Genomic DNA, 19200 nt, shown 5'->3' on the forward strand with positions numbered 1-19200 from the left:
CAGGCAGGCACAGCCCTATTCAGCCCAGGTGCAAACTCCGCCCACCACTCAGGTAGCAATTGCTCCACTCAGCCTAGCGCTGACTCATCCAGCCTCTGGGGCATTCCCCAGCCCCTGTCACTCACAAACCAGACAGTCAATACACAAACAGGCCCAGGCACACAGAAGGGTCAGACAAGAGAACAGCAACTTTCTAAAAGTGCTGTTCTCAAACACAGGATTTAAAAACCACCTTTCCTAAAAGATGTATTATTAAATTCTGAGTTCAGGGATACTAGATACTTATGTCCTATCTTGTTCCTGTGGGAAGAAATGCTGTTAACCACTGTAGCCAGCATCCCCCATGTTAACCTATGGAGCAAGATAGCCTTACAATAGTGAAAAACGAAAATGGCTGTAATTCACTACCAGAGCATGTCACCTGCACTAGTACATGCTCTACCTTTCACATACACTGCACCCTGCCCAGGGGGGTACCTTGGGCCTTCCATAGGGGTGACTGATGTGCACGAAAAGGGAAGGGTTAGGCCTGGTCAGCGGGGACGCGGACCAGGAGGACATGGCAGTTCTAAACTGCCCGTAGGCGCTGCAGTGGCAGGCCCGAGACACCATTTTAGAGCTACTCCTGTGGGTGGCACAATCAGTGCTGCGGCCCACGAGCAGCATTTGTCATCACCGGCCCTGGCACACCCAGTGCACTTTACGAGGGACTGCATGGTGATACAAATATGCCAAACATGTATATCCAATCAGAATAACAATTTACATAGGGAGCACTTACACTCTGGCACTGATCAGCAGTGGCAGAGTGTTCAAAGCATCTAAACCAGCAAAAACGAATCCAGCACAGCATCGAAAAATACAGGAAGCAGAGGCAAAAAGATGGGGGTAATCACGCCAAAGATGCCAGGTCTAACACGTGTCCCCTCCAGCTGAAAGTGGGGAGAACTACCCACCCTCTTGGGAGTTCTCTTCACTAAGGCGGAAAAACCTGGACAGACCATCAGCGTTGGTGTGTTCTGTACCGGGGCGGTGTTCCACCGTAAAGTCCATTCCCTGTAGGGAGATGGACCACCTCAACAGTTTTGGATTTTCACCCCTCATGTGCATTAGCCACCTGAGGGGCCTGTGGTCGGTCTGAACACGAAAGTGAGTCCCAAACAGGTAGGGCCTCAACTTTTTCAGAGCCCAGACCACAGCAAAAGCCTCCCTTTCAATCGCACTCCACTTCTGTTCCCTGGGGAGTAGCCTCCGACTAATGAAAGCTACTGGCTGGTCTCCATTCTCCTCAGTGGCTTGTGAGAGTACTGCTCCCACACCATGCTCTGAAGCGTCCGTCTGAACTATGAACTCACTGGAAAAGTCAGGTGCCTTGAGCACCGGTGCTGTGCACATCGCAGTCTTCAGGGCCTCAAAAGCAGTTTGGCAGGCGTCAGTCCAGTCAACTCTTTTGGGCAACTTCTTGGAAGTGAGTTCTGTCAAGGGGGCGACAATGGTGCCATATCCCTTGACAAACCGTCTGTAATACCCGGTGAGTCCTAAAAAGGCTCTCACCTCTGTCTGGGTCTTGGGGGGCTCCCAAGCCAGAATGGTATCTATCTTTGCCTGTAGGGGCGCCACCTGGCCGCTCCCCACCTGGTGTCCCAAATACACCACAGATCCCTGCCCTATCTGGCACTTACTGGCCTTGATAGTGAGGCCTGCCTTTTGCAGAGCCTTCAACACTTCGCAGAGGTGTTGCAAGTGTTCCTCCCACGTGGGGCTGAACACAGCAATGTCATCCAGGTATGCGGCGCTGAATTTCTCCAGCCCGGACAGTACCTGGTTAACCAATCTCTGGAACGTGGCAGGGGCATTCTTCAACCCAAAGGGCATGACACGGAACTGGAAGTGCCCCTCTGGCGTTGAAAATGCTGACCTCTCTTTGGCCCCATCAGTTAAGGCAATCTGCCAGTACCCTGAAGTCAAATCAAATGTACTGAGGTACTTGGCAGCTCCCAACCGATCCACGAGCTCATCAGCTCTGGGGATAGGGTGTGCGTCAGTCTTCGTGACCGCATTGAGCCCACGGTAGTCCACGCAAAACCGGAGTTCTGGAGGGCCACCGGGGGTAGCAGCTTTCTTGGGGACCAAGACCACTGGGCTAGCCCAGGGGCTGCTGGAGGGCTCAATCACCCCTAGCGCCAACATCTTGGAAACCTCTTCCTTGATGCTGGCCCTGACCTTGTCAGCTACCCTGTAAAATTTTTGCTTCACGGGCAGACTGTCTCCAGTGTCCACGTCATGGACGCACCAGTTGGTGACTCCTGGGGTCAGGGAGAACAGAGAGGAGAACTGACCCAACACTTGGCGACAGTCATTCTGCTGTTCTGGGGTCAGGGTGGGCGAGAGGACCACACCATCCACTGACCCATCGTGCTCCTTAACTGACAGGAGGTCAGGGAGAGGATCGCTATCCTCTTCCATCCCTGCATCTGTAGCCATGAGCATGGTTACTTCAGACCTCTCAAAGTGTGGTTTGAGGCGGTTCACGTGCAAAACTCTCAGGGGCTGCCTGGGAGTCTTCAGGTTAACCAGGTAGGTTACCTCACTCTTCCTTTCCACCACCTCGTATGGCCCAGACCACTTGTCCTGAAGCGCGCAAGGCTCCACTGGCGCCATCACCCACACTTTCTGCCCAGGTTGAAATTCGACCAGAGTGGTATTCTGGTCGTACCATCTTTTCATTTCTTCCTGGCTTGCTTCCAGGTTCGCCTGAGCGAGTTTCCTGAAGCGTTGTGTCTGGTTGCGGATGGCCAGCACATAGCTGAACACATCCTGGGGGGTTTTCCCACGGGACTTTTCCCAACCCTCCTTCACCAGCGAGAGAGGTCCTCTGACAGGGTGGCCATACAGGAGTTCGAAGGGACTGAACCCTAAGGACTTCTGAGGCACCTCCCTGTAGGCAAACAAAAGGCATGGCAACAAGACGTCCCACTTACGTCTCATGGGCTCCGCTAGGCCCATAATCATACCTTTCAGGGTCCGGTTGAACCTTTCAACCAACCCATTTCCTTGAGGGTGGTAAGGAGTGGTGAACTTATAAGTTACCCCACACTCCTCCCACAGAGACTTCATGTACCTAGAGATGAAGTTGGTACCCCGGTCGGAGACCACCTCTCTGGGGAACCCCACACGGGAAAAGATCCCCATCAATGCACGGCCCACCACGGGTGCTGTGATTGTCCTGAGAGGGACTGCTTCCGGGTACCGGGTGGCATGGTCCACCAAGACCAGGATGAACCTGTTGCCTAAGGCTGTCTTGGGGTCCAGGGGCCCTACGATATCTATGCCCACCCGCTCGAAAGGGGTGCTCACCACTGGGAAGGGTTGAAGGGGAGCCTTCAACTTCATTCCAGTCTTGCCACTAGCTTGACAGGTTTGGCAAGATCTGCAAAAGGAACCGACGTGCTTCCTCATCTGGGGCCAGTGGAAGTGGGTGACAAGCCGGTTCAGGGTCTTGTCTTGCCCCAGATGTCCTGCGAGAGGCACGTCATGAGCCAGACCCATTAGGAAGTTTCTGAAGCGCTCGGGTACCACCAGCACACGGGCTGCACCGGGCTCAGCAAACTTAGGCTCGCTATAAAGTAGGTCACCTTCCCAGTAAACATAGTGATCTTTGACTGCTCCACCTGCTGCCTGATCTACAGCCTGTTGCCGCAGACCAATGAGGGAAGGGCATTCCTTCTGCTCCCTGCAGAACTCCTCCCTGGAGGGACCACCTTCTTGCTGCCAATGGGTCAGCTCAGGTAGGTCTCCCAGTTCGGCCACCTGTTCCCCTGTAGGTTCCAGGGCATCCCCCTCAGGTTCTGCTTCCTCCTGGACCGTGGGAATGGCTGGGGCTGGTTTCCCGCGCCCTCTGCCTCTTCCTCTCCTGGCAGGTCTCGGGGCCACTGTTTCAGGCTCCAGTTCTGCTGATTCACCCTTACTGGCTGCCATAGCACGCGTGGTCACGCAGATCCACGCAGGCAGACCCAACATCTCCAAGTGAGTTCGGTGTTCTATGTCTTTCCATGGAGAACTCTCCAGGTCGTTGCCTAACAGACAATCCACAGGCAAGGCATCACTGACAACTACCTCCAAAAGACCAGAGACTCCTCCCCATTCAAAGGAAACCTTCGCTAACTTGCAGAGGCGCACTGAGCTGTCAGCGGCCACTACAGGGCGGAGTACGCCAGGGATGATTTGCTCGTCAGACACCCACTGACACCTCATGGATGTCACACTGGCTCCAGTGTCTCTCAGAGCCTCCACCTCCCTCCCATTGATGGTCACCTTCTGCCCATATTTCTTAGTGATAGAGGGCAGTAAGGTTTCCTGGACCACCTCTTGGTCTCCTAGCGAGACAAGGGTCATAACTGCTAGCTCTCCCCAGTCACTAGAAACCAAATCCCCACCCAAAGCTACACTAGCTAACGCTGGGGCGGGAGCGCCAGTGGGTGCGGGCTTCTTCTTGGGACATTTCGGAGCAATATGGCCCACCTCGTTGCAGTGATAGCAGGTAGGGGGACCCTGGTTATTTCTCTTGTCCCGCCTACCCTTAGAGGGCCATGGCTGTTTAGGCTTGGGGGTTTGGGAATCCTTTTCCGGGGAACTACTTTGGGGCCCTTGTGAGAACTCCTTTTGGTTACCCTTGTCCCCCCCACTCTTCTGCTGGGGACCCTGCCCACCTTTGGCTGTGGTACCCACAATTCCTTTGTGGACCCTGGTACTGGTCCAGCGGTCCGCCTCCTTAGCAAGCTCAATGGGGTCGATCAGCTTGCTGTCTAAAAGATGCTGGCGCAGCTCTGGAACACAAAGACTACTCAAGTGCTCCCAACTGATTAAATGCAACAACCCCTTCAAATCAGTTACTTTACTGCCCTTCATCCAACCTTCCAGTGCACGCGAGTACCCATTCACACACTCCATCCAAGTCTCAGACTCTTTCTTCTTGGAGTTTCTAAACTGCAGTCTGTACTGCTCTGGAGTAAGGCCATACCTGAGACATAAGGCCTCCTTCATATTGGGGTAGGTCATGGCACCTGTCAACTCTAAGGGCTCTAGAGCACTCCTCCCAGACGCCTCAAAATGTTTCCACAGGCCCGCCCCCCAATATTTGTCAGGCACATCATTCATCTTCAATGCAATTTCATACGAAGTGAACCAGGCATAAATATCCTCACTCCTATGGTAATTCTGTACCAGGTCTTTGGGAATATATACTTTACCCCCATGCACTGGCTGCGCGCTGCCACCATTAGAACTGGCATCCACCTCCTTGTTTTTCAGATCCAGCTCTTTTATTCTCAATTCATGAGCCAAAAGCAATTTCTTTTCCTCCAAGGCGCGGGCATCCTTGCTCTCCTCCAAGTCATATTCTCTTATTCTTTGATTTTCCTGTAACTCTTCTGGGGTGAGGCCCCTACTGGAGTGGTTGCTGCCAGCTCCTGAGCCTACTCTGCCCACTGGCAGATCGTTGCCTTGAAAAGCATTTTCTACATCCACATCATCATCTCCCTCTTGTGCCTCCCAATGGGCTTTCAAGATTCTCTGCAGCTCCTCTTTCCTGTAGGCGCTTTTTATGGGGCACTCAAACTCAAGGCAGAATTTCCTAAGTTGCTCAACTTTGTATGAATACAAATCTCCAATGGCAAACTCCAATTCCACTTCTGCCCTCTCACTGGGTGCCTTCCCATTCTGAGACATGATGCTTTTCGAAGAGTTACTCAAAAATAGAATTCAAAAAACTCAAAAACCAATAGTATGCGGTGGCGTAGTGGTCTGCACTCACTAGTGATGTACACCAATTACTGTGGGTCAAGTACAAATACAAGTTCAAATCCCACCGCCTGACCACCAATGTTAGAACTGGGGGTCTCTAGTTGGCAGAGGTAGGTACCACCATCCAAATAGGGACCCTTGCTTCTAGTCAGGACAAGGAGATAACCCTCTCAGATAACCCCTGCTCGCCCTCAAGGTAGCTTGGCCTGAGCAGTCTAGGCTAACCAGAGGCAATGCGTTAAGTATTTGTACCAACACTCACAGTAACACAGTGAAAACACCACAAACTGATTCCACAACAGTTTAGGAAAATAAAGATATTTATTCTAAACTACACAAGACCAAAACGGCAAAAATCCAACATACACAATGCAAGGTTACGGTTTCAAATGAGTTCTTCAGGTTGTAATCAAAGTTCTTTAAGTTGTGATCAAATGATCCACAGATGCGTGAAAAGTTCACAGTTGCGCCACATTGGTTCACAGTACCTTTTAGTTGCAACAAAGTTCCACAAGCGGGAAGCTGGTGCGGTGGAAACAAGCGATGCGTTACTCCTGAGACCCTGGGGAGGCGATGCGACAGCCCCGCTGCAGCAGCGGGCGTGCGGCGACGAATCCGGTCTGTAAGGAGAGGAAGGCAGCTTGCGTAGATTCCGGTGCGTAGGTTCCGTGGGAAGTCTGTTCTCGCAAAGGCACGATGCGATGATCTCGGAGGGGCTGCGACGATCTCCGGGGCGACGATGCGCGGTCCAGCGGTGACCCTCTCTCTCGCAGCTCCTCGATGTGATGTTTCTGCGACGATGTTCGCAGCGACGTGATGCGGTCCGCAAGCAAGCAGTGCGGCGATCTCACCCAGGCGACAGGCTCTGCGACGACACTCGCAGCGATGTTCGATTCTCCCGCACCGGTCTGGTGCGTCCCGCAAACGAAGGGTGCGACGGCCTCGGCAGCGATGTCAGGCGCTGCGCCGATCTCGACCTTCGTAGCGGCGGGAAACTTCTCGCACTGTCGGGGATGCGCTCCGCAAGCGAGCGATGCGACACTTTTCAGCTTCACAAGTTTCTTAGCTTAGTCTCAAGCTTCCCAGCTCAGGTTCAACTTCTAGAGGCCCCACAACTGGATCAAGCACTCTACGAAGGACAGAACTCTCTCAGCAGAGTTCAGGGAGACTGGGGGTGAAGTCCTTTTGTTCCTGGGACTTCGGAAACAGGGAGCCAGCTCTTCTCAGGCCCTTGGAGATCCCTTCAAGACAGGGGACACAGCTCACAGCAAAGTCCTTCCCCGCTCCTTGGCAGCAAAGCAACAGCAGGTCAGTCCGGCAGAGCAACAGCAGGACAGTCTTCCTTCTTCAACGACAGCTTTCTCCTTGGCAGAGGTTCCTTCTTGATTTCCAGGATGATCTAATTTTCTGTTGTCAGGGGTCCTGTACTTATACCCCTAAAGTCTATGTTCTCTCAGTGCATGTGGGCCCTGAGCCCGGTCTGAACCAGTTCTGGGTGGATCCTGAGCACTTTGTTTTGCTGGCTGCATTTTTCCTTTCAGAGTGAGGGGCAGGGTCCTCAGCCGCCCAGCAGGAGGTGGAGCCAGCATTGTGGCAGGCAGGCACAGCCCTATTCAGCCCAGGTGCTAACTCCGCCCACCACTCAGGTAGCAATTGCTCCACTCAGCCTAGCGCTGACTCATCCAGCCTCTGGGGCATTCCCCAGCCCCTGTCACTCACAAACCAGACAGTCAATACACAAACAGGCCCAGGCACACAGAAGGGTCAGACAAGAGAACAGCAACTTTCTAAAAGTGCTGTTCTCAAACACAGGATTTAAAAACCACCTTTCCTAAAAGATGTATTATTAAATTCTGAGTTCAGGGATACTAGATACTTATGTCCTATCTTGTTCCTGTGGGAAGAAATGCTGTTAACCACTGTAGCCAGCATCCCCCATGTTAACCTATAGAGCAAGATAGCCTTACAATAGTGAAAAACGAAAATGGCTGTAATTCACTACCAGAGCATGTCACCTGCACTAGTACATGCTCTACCTTTCACATACACTGCACCCTGCCCAGGGGGGTACCTTGGGCCTTCCATAGGGGTGACTGATGTGCACGAAAAGGGAAGGGTTAGGCCTGGTCAGCGGGGACGCGGACCAGGAGGACATGGCAGTTCTAAACTGCCCGTAGGCGCTGCAGTGGCAGGCCCGAGACACCATTTTAGAGCTACTCCTGCGGGTGGCACAATCAGTGCTGCGGCCCACGAGCAGCATTTGTCATCACCGGCCCTGGCACACCCAGTGCACTTTACGAGGGACTGCATGGTGATACAAATATGCCAAACATGTATATCCAATCAGAATAACAATTTACATAGGGAGCACTTACACTCTGGCACTGATCAGCAGTGGCAGAGTGTCCAAAGCATCTAAACCAGCAAAAACGAATCCAGCACAGCATCGAAAAATACAGGAAGCAGAGGCAAAAAGATGGGGGTAATCACGCCAAAGATGCCAGGTCTAACAGTAGGAATCTGGAATCAGTATGCAAAATGGAGTACCATCACCAAGACGTGACTGCAGTAAGGTTTGGCAAGAGGAGAAACTACATGTACCAAAATGCACCAGATTGGTAAAAGGAAATCCAGGACTACAACTCAATATTGAACAAGGTGCACTGTGTGTTGAAGAGTGTACTGGCATGGTCAGATGTAAAGGAAGGCCATTACACAGCCTGCATCAGTGACTGGATGACGGAATCCTAACAGGCAGAGAAAGAAATACAAACAGAGAGTGAAAGAGAATTAGAGATGTTGTGTTATGTTATGTTATGTTATGTGAACTTATTTCGCGCACGGATACTCAACAGAGAGACTTGCTGCTTGAGAAATGTCGGGTAACAGATGTGTGAGAACTGTAACTTCAGAAGAGCAGGATTCACAGCTGGTGGAATAGTTCTAACCAAGTGAAATATACTGAGTAAACACTACTGATGGAAGAGCACACCGATATATCCTTCATGGGTACTATCTGGGCTATTCCCACATGTAAACACACAGGAAAATAAAAATCATGGAACTCTGAACGAACCCTTCATCTTCATAGAGGTACTTCACGATGCCCCAGGGCACGACAAACAGCACCGGCACACCTAATGGAGAAAGAGACAATAAAGATATGTTTACAGAGAATATATTTTTGAAAAAAGACACAGCAAAAAGTAGAAGAGTAACATGTGGACTTTCATAGCATTGAACTAGGTCTCCTTAGCAGTACAATGACAGACATTATTACCAAAATATAAATTACTTATTTTGTACAATTTGAAAATACTGGGAATGTGGGACCTCATTAAAAAGCTAGAGGGCTGCTTGCCAGCTCACCAGGTAAAAGATAAGCTATGGCATCCACTCCAGTGGTGGAGGACGACCCACCAGGTTTCAAGATTCTCTCCTAACTGGAAAGGATCCTGTGCCTTCAGTTGAGCCTCTGCTGCTGAGGCACCACTGAAGACACTGAGGATTTAATGAGCCGGCACAATGTTTGTTGCACCAGCCCAGGATAGCATTTTGTTGTTCAATAACAAACACCAACATCAGGAGATTGTTTGTGCAGATTAAAATAATTCTGGCCCTCAGGCGAAAGGATATTGCGCGTGTGCTTCACAGCATTTGTGCAATTTCCCCACCCAGTACCAGGGACAGGAATAACCCTGCTCCAGTGCTCGGACACTAAGACCCAGCATCCTCTGGTGGATGAACCGCTGGGTCAAGGGTGTTATGGTACAGCCGGCTGAGGCTCCACCCTTGAACACCCAGTGGCTTCCCTTACTCTGAAGGGATCAGGGGACAGTGTTTGAGATAATGGGGTAGCTGCTGCGCCTCGAGCGCCTTGAGGCCCTCACGGGTGAGTAGCGTGCTTTACAAATGTCTTGATTGATGGAGTGATTGATGGTGGATGTACTGTTCTGCCAAACGCCAAGTGATCTAGATAGTCAACCCTGCCAGGCTTTGACCCGGCACCTGCACATATTGAATTTGCAAATGAGTGAACTCAGCCTTAAACAATTAGTGAGCTCTGGACGTCCATTTAGACAGCAACAAACAGAAATATTTGTGAGTAAACAGAGCCTGGATATAGTTATGTTATGTTATGTTATATTATAGGGCATTTGTATAGCCCATTATCACCAAAGAGGTCTCTAAGCGCTGTCCGAGAGGAGTCCATGAAGATGAAACGGAAAAGTCAAGAGGGGTGCTTTAAGAGGAGCTCCAGGCTTCCAGGAAGAGAACAGTTTTTAGTCTCCTCCTGAAGGTGAGCAGATTGGTTTCCTTACACAAACTTTCCGGAAGTCTGTTCCAAACTGGCGGCATTATGGTCGAAAAGGCTCTTCCCCCCATCAATGACCGCTTGAAACGTGGACATACCAGGAGACATGTTTCTGTTGACCGCAGCCTCCTTCTAGGTACGTATTTGGCCAGTCTATCCTTGATATAGCTCGGGCTGAGCCATAGATGGCTTTGTGAACGATACAAAGACTTTTAAATTTAGATCTCTGTGATATCGGTAGCCAGTGTAAGTCCTGCAACAAAGGGGTGACATGGGATCGCCTAGGTTTTTTAAAGATTAATCTGACGGCGTCATTCATAACGACTTGAAGCCTGGCCAAAGATTTTTTCTGCAGCCCAAAATATAGGGAATTGCCATAATCCAGACAGGCCAGGATCAAGGCTGAGACCGCCAGCCGGATGGTGGGAAAGACAGCAACGAGGACAGTTTCCGAAGTTGTCGCAAAAGTCCCACACAGGTTCCTACCACTGCCAAGACCTGTTGGGACATTGACAGCATAGCGTTGATTTTGATACCGAGACTTTTTACTGCGGACGCTGGTTCTGGGGACTGCCCCAGTTCACTAGGCCAAAAAAGCTCATTCCAGGGATTCACTGCTGTGGTGACCGCCAGCACCTCCGTTTTATCTCGGTTCAATTTTAATGAATGCGCCAACATGCAGTTCACAGTAAATTTCAAGATGTCTTGCATTCCCGCCTGTGATGTTGGGGACTGGTCAATTTGAATAAGGATTTGGGTATCATCCGCATAGTTATATACCCTACATTCCAACTGGTTTAAAGCGGTGACCAAAGGCTGTAAGTAAACATTAAAAAGCAAGGGGGACAGTGCTGAGCCCTGCGGTACTCCACATGTCAAGGTCGCTGGGTGGGATACCAGGTCTGTTAATTGGACTCTTTGAGAGCGATCTCTAAGGAAGGAAGCTAGCCAAGCACTGGCTGTGCCCTGGATCCCCAGGTCAGTAATCCGCGACAAGAGTTGACCATGATTAATCGTGTCAAAAGCCATGGATAGATCTACAAGAATCAGAACACACAGCTTTTTACTATCCGCTCTCATTCTCATCTCATCCAGCATGGAAAGGATAACTAGTTTCGTGCTGTGATGTGGCCTGAAACCCGCCTGGTTGGGTTCGAGGAGATGATTGACCTCCAGGTGACGGGCAAGGGACTGCAGCACATGCTGTTCTAATATTTTTTGCTAGGAATGGCAGCTGTGAGATCGGTCTGAAATTTTTCAGGGTCTTCTCATCCACGCCGGGCTTTTTTAGTAACGGAATCACCCGAGCCTCCTTGAAATTACTGGGGACCTGTCCAGTTTCCAACGAGTAATTAAGGAGAGAGAGCACCCTGTCCTTAATTCCTGGTAATGCCATTTTAAAGATCTTGGATCAGCTGGTGAGCCTGATTTCACCCTCCCGGCTAGCATAATCAGTTGTTCCTCTGTAAGAGTGGGAAAGGAAGACAGAGTATCACTCACGACTGGTGGGAGAAAATTTGGCTCAATTGTGCAGGGAAATGTTGGAGTGTGCTGGATTGCCGCCAACAGATCGCTAATCTTTCCCGCAAAGAAAGATTGACATTTTTGGCAATCTACTTGTGTGAAAGCCGGTTTTTGCACCCTTTCTTTCCTGAGTTCATTTAGGATCCAAAAGATCTCTTTCTGGGGATTTACAGCCTCAGTAATCATAGCCTCATAAAATTCAGCTTTCCGGGTTAAAAAAGCTTTTTTATAGGCGGCAAACTTTATGGTGTAAGCTGCATGTGTGGTGGAGTCATAGGTTTTCCGCCATGCTCTTTCGTACTGGCGAAAGGATTGTTTTTGTTCCCAAACGCATCATTAAACCAAGGGGTCGCCTTGTTCTTGTCAGCCATTCTGACCTTGCGAGCAGGTGCTACAATCTCCACCGCCTCCTGAAGCTTTAGCATTAAGGCAGAACTTTCCGTGTCTAAGGTACTATTCTTGGGTAGGGCGCGGTTGGAATGAGATAAGATAGCCATCAAATCATTGGCGTTAACCTAGTTCCAACTGCGCCGCATGATCCACTTCGATGGGACATTGGTTGTCTGTTGGGTGAAAGAGAAATGTCCTTGCAGAAAGATCCGACCAGGAGCATGGGGAGATGGCCAGGGGGCTGGACAGCGAAGGCGATGCCCAAATCAGGTCTAAGGTGTGCCCTTTCTCATGGGTGGGGCCAACCACCATGTGGTTCAGTCCCAACACAGTTAGGGCCTTCTCCAGTTGTTGCGCCTGACCTTCCTTTGGGATTACTTCCCAATGGAAGTTAAAATCTCCAAGTACCGGCATTTCCTTGTACCGAGAGCATAAGTCCTGGACCAGCTCCAGGAATGATTCCATAAACCCGGAAGGCATATGCGCGGGGCTATACACTATCAATGCGACCAGGCAGTCCCGCGAGGAGCAGAGCTTGACACCCAGCACCTCTGCACCCCGCAATGTGTGCCGAGCATAGGGTTTCCATTTTCAATGTTTGATTAAACAGGAATGCAACCCCCCCACCCCTAATGTTACTTGTTCTGTTAAGATAAATGGCGGAAAAGTCGGGAGGCAGCGCTGCCACCAAATCCGACGTGGAGTGCTCATCCAGCCAGGTTTCTGTTACACACAGCAGATCGAGATCGTTCTTTTGTAAGAGTGGGAAGACCTCTAGACTATGTTTATTCAATGAGCGAGTGTTAGCAACGCAAACCTACAGTTCATAGGGCAGGTCACCTTCCCCGGCTTCCCGGTTTGAGGCTTCACAGGTCCATCCCTAGAGATGGGGCTGAGTTGTGACATCAGCAACCCTTGTCGTTTAAGTTTCATAATAGTATGACGCTGTAAGGAGAGACTATCTTTATTCATGGAGCACAGCTCCTGCTTTGAGTAACAAAGGATGGGTCCAGGGGTCCTGAGCCCTGGTCCCGGCCTGGTCCGGAAGTGGGAACAATAATGCAGCTACTTGTGATCTTATTGATAAACGGAAATGCTGTCCTGTTGAATGAAACAATAATATGTCCAGATCAGTGGCATAGCACAGTCAGGTGGTACCTGGTGTGGAAAATATCTTGTCACCCCCCACCCCCACATTGAAATTATTAAAGAAAGTAGGAAAAAATAAGATACTTACAGTTGAGAGTGTAATTTTCTTATTTTAAAAACATATTTTTGCCATTTTGTCACCCCCTTCAGTGATGACACCCGGGCAGCCTGCATCCACTGCACCCCCTTCCTATGCCGCTGGGCCAGATGGAGCAATATTAATGGCATTTAAAATGCTTAACCATGTTTTCATAAAAACTAGTCAATGACTTGAAACATTTCAGACTAACAGGGTCAGTTCAGTGGGTAGCCCATCGGGCAGAAGAGGACTAGCCACCGACGTTAGCCCTTATGAGTTCCCAACTTGGTGGAGCCCCTTCAGCCAAATATGTGGCTTGAATGTGGACAGGATCCTGTGATGAAGCATGCCACCAGCAGTAGGCGTGGCTCTACGTATCCAACAACAGTGATACTGTTGGAGTACTTGTCACACCCATGATCCTATTCTGCTTTCCCTTTAGAAGGTTACAGCTAGGAGGAAACACCAACAAAGAAGAAAATAAAATCTTTTGTCAATTGATGTAGTTCTTGATTGACAATTTATTTATTTGTTTACTTATTTCAGTTTATAATGATTTATTTGTGTTCAAAAGATTTTATTGAGTTTTCATATTAAGCAAAACATAAAGACAATACAGAAAAATATTATTGAACGAAAATACCTAATCAACATATAGATATACAAAAGCATCAAATGGATTGCAATAAGTAACAACTTTACAATTATTCAAGGAAAAAATAAAAAGGGGACGGGAAGAAAACATTTATAAAATTATTGCCTTAACTAGCAAATATAGAGCTACTATAGCGAAAAACATTTGTCTATTATAATGTCTGTAAAACCAGATACAAATACATAATTAAGAAGATACATATATATCAACAGGTTTCCAAAGAGAATGATAAGAATTTGAATTATGACCAATACTGGAAAAAGATAACTGAGCTCCTCTTCTTGTAAAAATCACCCATGACCACCAAGCATGTACCGATAATACCAAAACATCTTTCCAACAGAATGTAATGGATTTTAAAGTAGCTGATATTAGAAAAATAAAAAGTTTACCTTCTAAGTCATTTAGGGGCATATTTACAATAAGTTGCGCATCCCTGCATATCAGCAGGGATGCGCCACTTATTGTGCGCCATGCCTACGCTAACATGGTTGCGCTGCATTTACAATGCGGCGCACCATGGGGCAAAAACGGCACAGATGCGTCACGCATCTGTGCCGTAAAAGTGTCTCATTGCTGGAGTTGCGTCGCAAGCACGACGCAGCTCCAGCAATGCTCGGGGGGCCCTATTCTTCTAATGCTGCGTCAATCCTTACGCCTGCTTCAAGCAGGCGCAGGGTTTTGACGCAGCATGGGCCCCAAAATGACTGAATAAAATCTTGTAGATTTCACTCAGCCACTTTCAGGAGGCGTTCCTGCGCCGGAACGCCCCCCCCCCCCCTGCGCAAGAACGCCTCCTTCTGGCGCAGAGCTTTACAACGTGACGCATCTCCCAGATGCGTCACGTTGTAAATACCCCGCACCATGTCGCATCTTTTGTGCCGCTGCTGCATCACAAAACTGACGCAACGGCGGCGCAAAAGCGGCGCAAGGGGCTTGTAAATATGCCACGTAATTTCTGTGTCAAACAGCAGATTTGCATATTACCATTTTAAATGAAACATTATCATGAATAGTTAATATCTTTTTTATAATATCCCAAACGTCCGTCCAAAAATTAGCAACTAAAGGACAATCAAAAAGCATATGTTTGAATGAACCCGAATGTAATTTACAGTGCCAACAAGTTGAAGATGGAAGAAGTTTAGCTTGAAATAAACGTAATGGAGTCCATAAACAGTTAAATAAATTATTAGAATTAGTTAGATTAAGTGAAACAGGTAACCAACCAGAAATATTACTAAGCCAATATCTTTCCATATATCAACAGATAAGGAGAGCGAAAGTTCATTATTCCAAAATACTGAAATCATATTAATGTTGATTCCTAGAGAATTAGATAATTTTTTATATAATATAGAAACACCATGAGGTGTCACGATCTGTCAGACACCACCCCCTTTTCTGAAACGATCTGTCAGACAGCACCCAGACTGATGAGGGTAAAAAACACTTGGTTTGGAAGAAATAGGAAGGGGCGGCACAAGAAGATTAAACTACGAGTAACCAAACTCTTTTTGAAAAAATGTATCTTGACCATTCAGAATTCACACATGGCAGCAGCTGATGCCCACCGAGAAATGCGGCAGCAGTCTAGTTATTGTGGACACGCGCCTGTCCAGGTGCATAATGCGCTCGTTCCAAATAGGAGCTGCGCACTTTAACCATCTGTGTGATGGAGCAAGAAGCTTCTGTCTTAGCGCATTCCGGTTTTCTCGAGTTAAGGCCTTGTAAAATTTAGTTTAGGATATTTACAGTTTAGAGGCGAGTGGCGTTATCTTTCAGTTTCAGGTTATTTGTTTTCTAAGTTGATTTCTGAACGCATGCACAATGTGGGAGCACACACGTCTGCAACAGCCAAGAAGACTGGAGCTTTGTGAACTTCCTTCGAGCAGTAACCAGCCTAGAGAATTAGCTCCTGAGTTGCGGTGCTGAGAGGTGTCATTCACCAATAAGTCTACCCGAGGGTTCTTTATTATGACAATTCTGAGACAAAAAGGCTTAAATTATTTCTCGACCAAAGCAAAGATTCATACTAGCTCCTTCTAGTTATTTTGACAAAGGGATAAAAAATGAATGTAGTTTTTTCCAGCAAATTAATGAATTGTAGAGGTAATTTTTCAGCATAGAACATAAAATAACAGAGTTCCAGTAAGAGTTCATAGCAATAGATTAATAGTGTGGTCTTCTAATTCTAGATACAGAAGTTTATCGACTACACCTCATCATATTACAGAGATGCAATAGTCTGGACCTAATTGGTATGAAATGTATTTAAAAAAATAAACACATTTAGTACTATGTAAAATGTGATATGCATGTTTATGAGGTTTATTTATCCACCGTAGGCACAGCGACCAGCTCAGCTGATCCAATCGGGTGTTCTACATCTTCAATCACTCCAGACTGTCTCTCTTGTCTCTCTACTTCCCCTTTCCCCCCTGCTGGTGCACTGCCTAGAGGAGTTCTAGTTCTTCGGGTGGTGGACTAGTGGGTAGGCGTTGGGTTCATCATCGACTCCGGTGGTCCTGTCTTGGTTCCTGTCAGATTGAAGTGCCCTGACTAACCACCCGAGTCGATATGGAAGAGGGTTTAAATTTTAAGGGCTTAGCGGGCATACTAGATGGACTGCAAAATCAGTTGACTCAGTCAGCTGAAGAAAATAGGAATCAAAGAGAGGAAATTAAGAGGTCTCAACAGGAAACCCAACAGATTAGGTTGACAATGGAGGAGTTAATTTCAGGAGCCTCCACTTTGCCCAGATTAGGACCTGATCGGCGTTCAGCTTCAGAGGTGGCGACTCAGGTCATACACTCGGTAGCACCAATAGTTCCATTAGCTACTCCTGAAAGATTTAGTGGTGATCCACACAAAGCACAGATCTTTCTCACTCAATGCTCACTACATTTCTTATGCCGATCTGCAGTGTTCACGGAGGATCAAACTAAGGTTGCATTCATGCTGTCCTACATGAGTGGTGATGCGGCCGCCTGGTCAATGCCCATGATAACACGCAATGACCCAGCTCTATTTAATTTTGAACTTTTTAAAAAGAAGTTCCTGAGAATTTTTGACAGAAGAACGGCAAACCAAGCCACAGATAACGAGTTGCTAGACTTAAAGCAGGGGAATAAGGATCTTGTAGGGTATATTGCTCTGTTTAACAAGTTAATTGTTGAAACTGATTGGCCAGAGAGCAAACGCTCAGCGATTTTTTATCGTGGCCTAAAAGATGAACTAAAAGACGCCTTAGCTCAGATTCTTAAGAGACCGCAGGAAATATCCGAATTAATTGATTTGGTGCTTCAAATTCAACATCGTCTTTTTAAAAGGAAATCCGAAAAGAAAAAAGATTACATAAGTTTTGTTCCTCGTTTTGATCGAACCAAACAAGAGTACAATAAGTCTGAAATTTCCTCAGGTGAAGAACCCATGCAAATTGGTTCGGTTTGTGGTCCGCTCACTAAGGATGAGAATGAAATGAGGCGATTAAAAAATGTATGTATGTAATGTGGTGCCTCAGGAAATTTTATCAGAGACTGTCCAAAGAAACCCAAGACTCCTCAGGGTTTAAAAGACAAATCCCATCAGTAGAAGGAGTTGCCCTGATGGGAAATATTACAGAGTCAACTCAGAAATCTCAGCAGCTGGCAAACACATTACAATCAGCGGCTCCTCACCTGATTGTGTCCTTTACCGACAAATTTGGGTCTTTCGAAGTGAAAGGTGTGTCGGTTATGATTGACTCGGGGGCCACCGGCAATTTTTGCGATCTGAAATATGCCAAGGGAATTGGAATACATGCCGTTAAGAAGAAGCAATGTGAGATGGTGAAGGCGGTAGACGGTTCTAATCTCACTTCTGGCCCCATTACTGAGGAGACAGAAACCTTAGAGTTGATTGGCTTGCAAGGTCATCGAGAATTCATTAGATTTAATCTAATTGATGCGCCACAATTCCAGTTAATTTTGGGGTTGCCTTGGTTATCAGAACACAACCCTAAAATTGACTGGGAAAAAAGAACAGTTGAAATGACACCCTATTTTTGCAAAACAAATTGTTTCACTCATGTCAAAGAAAAATATGTGGAATCACCCGCCACAAGATTAGCTCAAGTTACTAATCATTTGTGTGTTGTAGAATTGAAGGAGGTTCCAGAAGAATACCAAGACTTGGTCAGTGTATTTGACAAAACAAATGCGGAGCGCCTTCCTCCACATTGTGAATACGATTGCAAAATAGAGTTAGAGCCTAGAGAAAATCTTCCGTGCAGCCGTATATATGCTTTGACTGAAGCCAAGAATGTGTATCTAAAGGATTTTCTAGAGGAGTATCAGAGAATTGGGTTTATCAGGCCCCCACAGTCCCCAGTTTCATCGCCTATATTTTTTAGACCTAAAAAGGATTGAACTCTTCGCGCTTGCATTGATTATAGGGCACTGAACTTGGTGACCATTAAAAACTGTTACCTTCTACCCCTGATTTCACAACTCCTGGATCAGATCAAAGGGGCAAAAGTGTATAAAAAACTTGACCTCCATGGGGCTTTTCACTTGGTGAGAGTAGCCGAAGGTGATGAGTGGAAGACGGCTTTTCGCACTAATTATGGTCTTTTTGAGTACCAAGTAATGCCTTATGGTTTGAGCAATGCACCAGCAGCATTTCAGCATTTCGTCAACGACGTCTTTTCGAGAATTTCTGGACAGAGTGGCGGTGATCTACATCGACGACATCCTAATTTTCTCAGATTGCATAGAAAATCATGTGGAACATGTTGGCGCCATTCTGAGAAAACTACTGGACAATCAGCTTTTTGTGAAACTGGAGAAGTGTTCCTTCCTTACTGATGGTGTGGAATTATTGGGTTTTGTAATATCAGCAGATGGGGTGGCCATGGACCCCACCAAGGTCCAAGTGATTCAAGATTGGAGTTCTCCCAGAAATGTGAAAGAAACTCAAAGTTTCCTTGGCTTCGCTAATTTTTATCAGAGATTTATTCCTAATTTTTCCGCTACAGTTTCTCCTATTACACAGCTTTTAAGGAAAGGTAAAAAATTTGAATGGTCAGAAGGTGCCGAAGCAGCGTTTCAATTCCTTAAACAAGCTTTCACTACAGTTCCAATATTGGCGCATCCTGATCCTGACCAACCCTTTTTTGTGGCGACTGATGCTTCAGACTTCGCCACAGGAGGAATTTTCTCTCATAGGAACGTTTGAACGGGTCAACTTCATCCTGTAGCTTACCGTTCCAGGAAACTATCTGAACCAGAGATAAATTATTCGATA

General features: G+C 47.5%; 1 protein-coding gene across 1 annotated transcript in view; it reads right to left on the minus strand.

The window, feature by feature from the left end:
- Positions 1-19200, minus strand: part of GLP1R (glucagon like peptide 1 receptor) — a 667920-nt gene that overhangs the window by 251251 nt on the left and 397469 nt on the right. Inside the window, exon 6 of the mRNA XM_086925577.1 lies at positions 8879-8939. Coding sequence (XP_086781703.1) covers positions 8879-8939 — 61 coding nt within the window. The remainder of the gene's footprint in view (positions 1-8878; positions 8940-19200) is intronic.

The sequence above is a fragment of the Lissotriton vulgaris genome, chromosome 6 (assembly GCF_964263255.1).
Source record: "Lissotriton vulgaris chromosome 6, aLisVul1.2, whole genome shotgun sequence".
In the NCBI taxonomy this organism is placed as follows: domain Eukaryota; kingdom Metazoa; phylum Chordata; class Amphibia; order Caudata; family Salamandridae; genus Lissotriton; species Lissotriton vulgaris.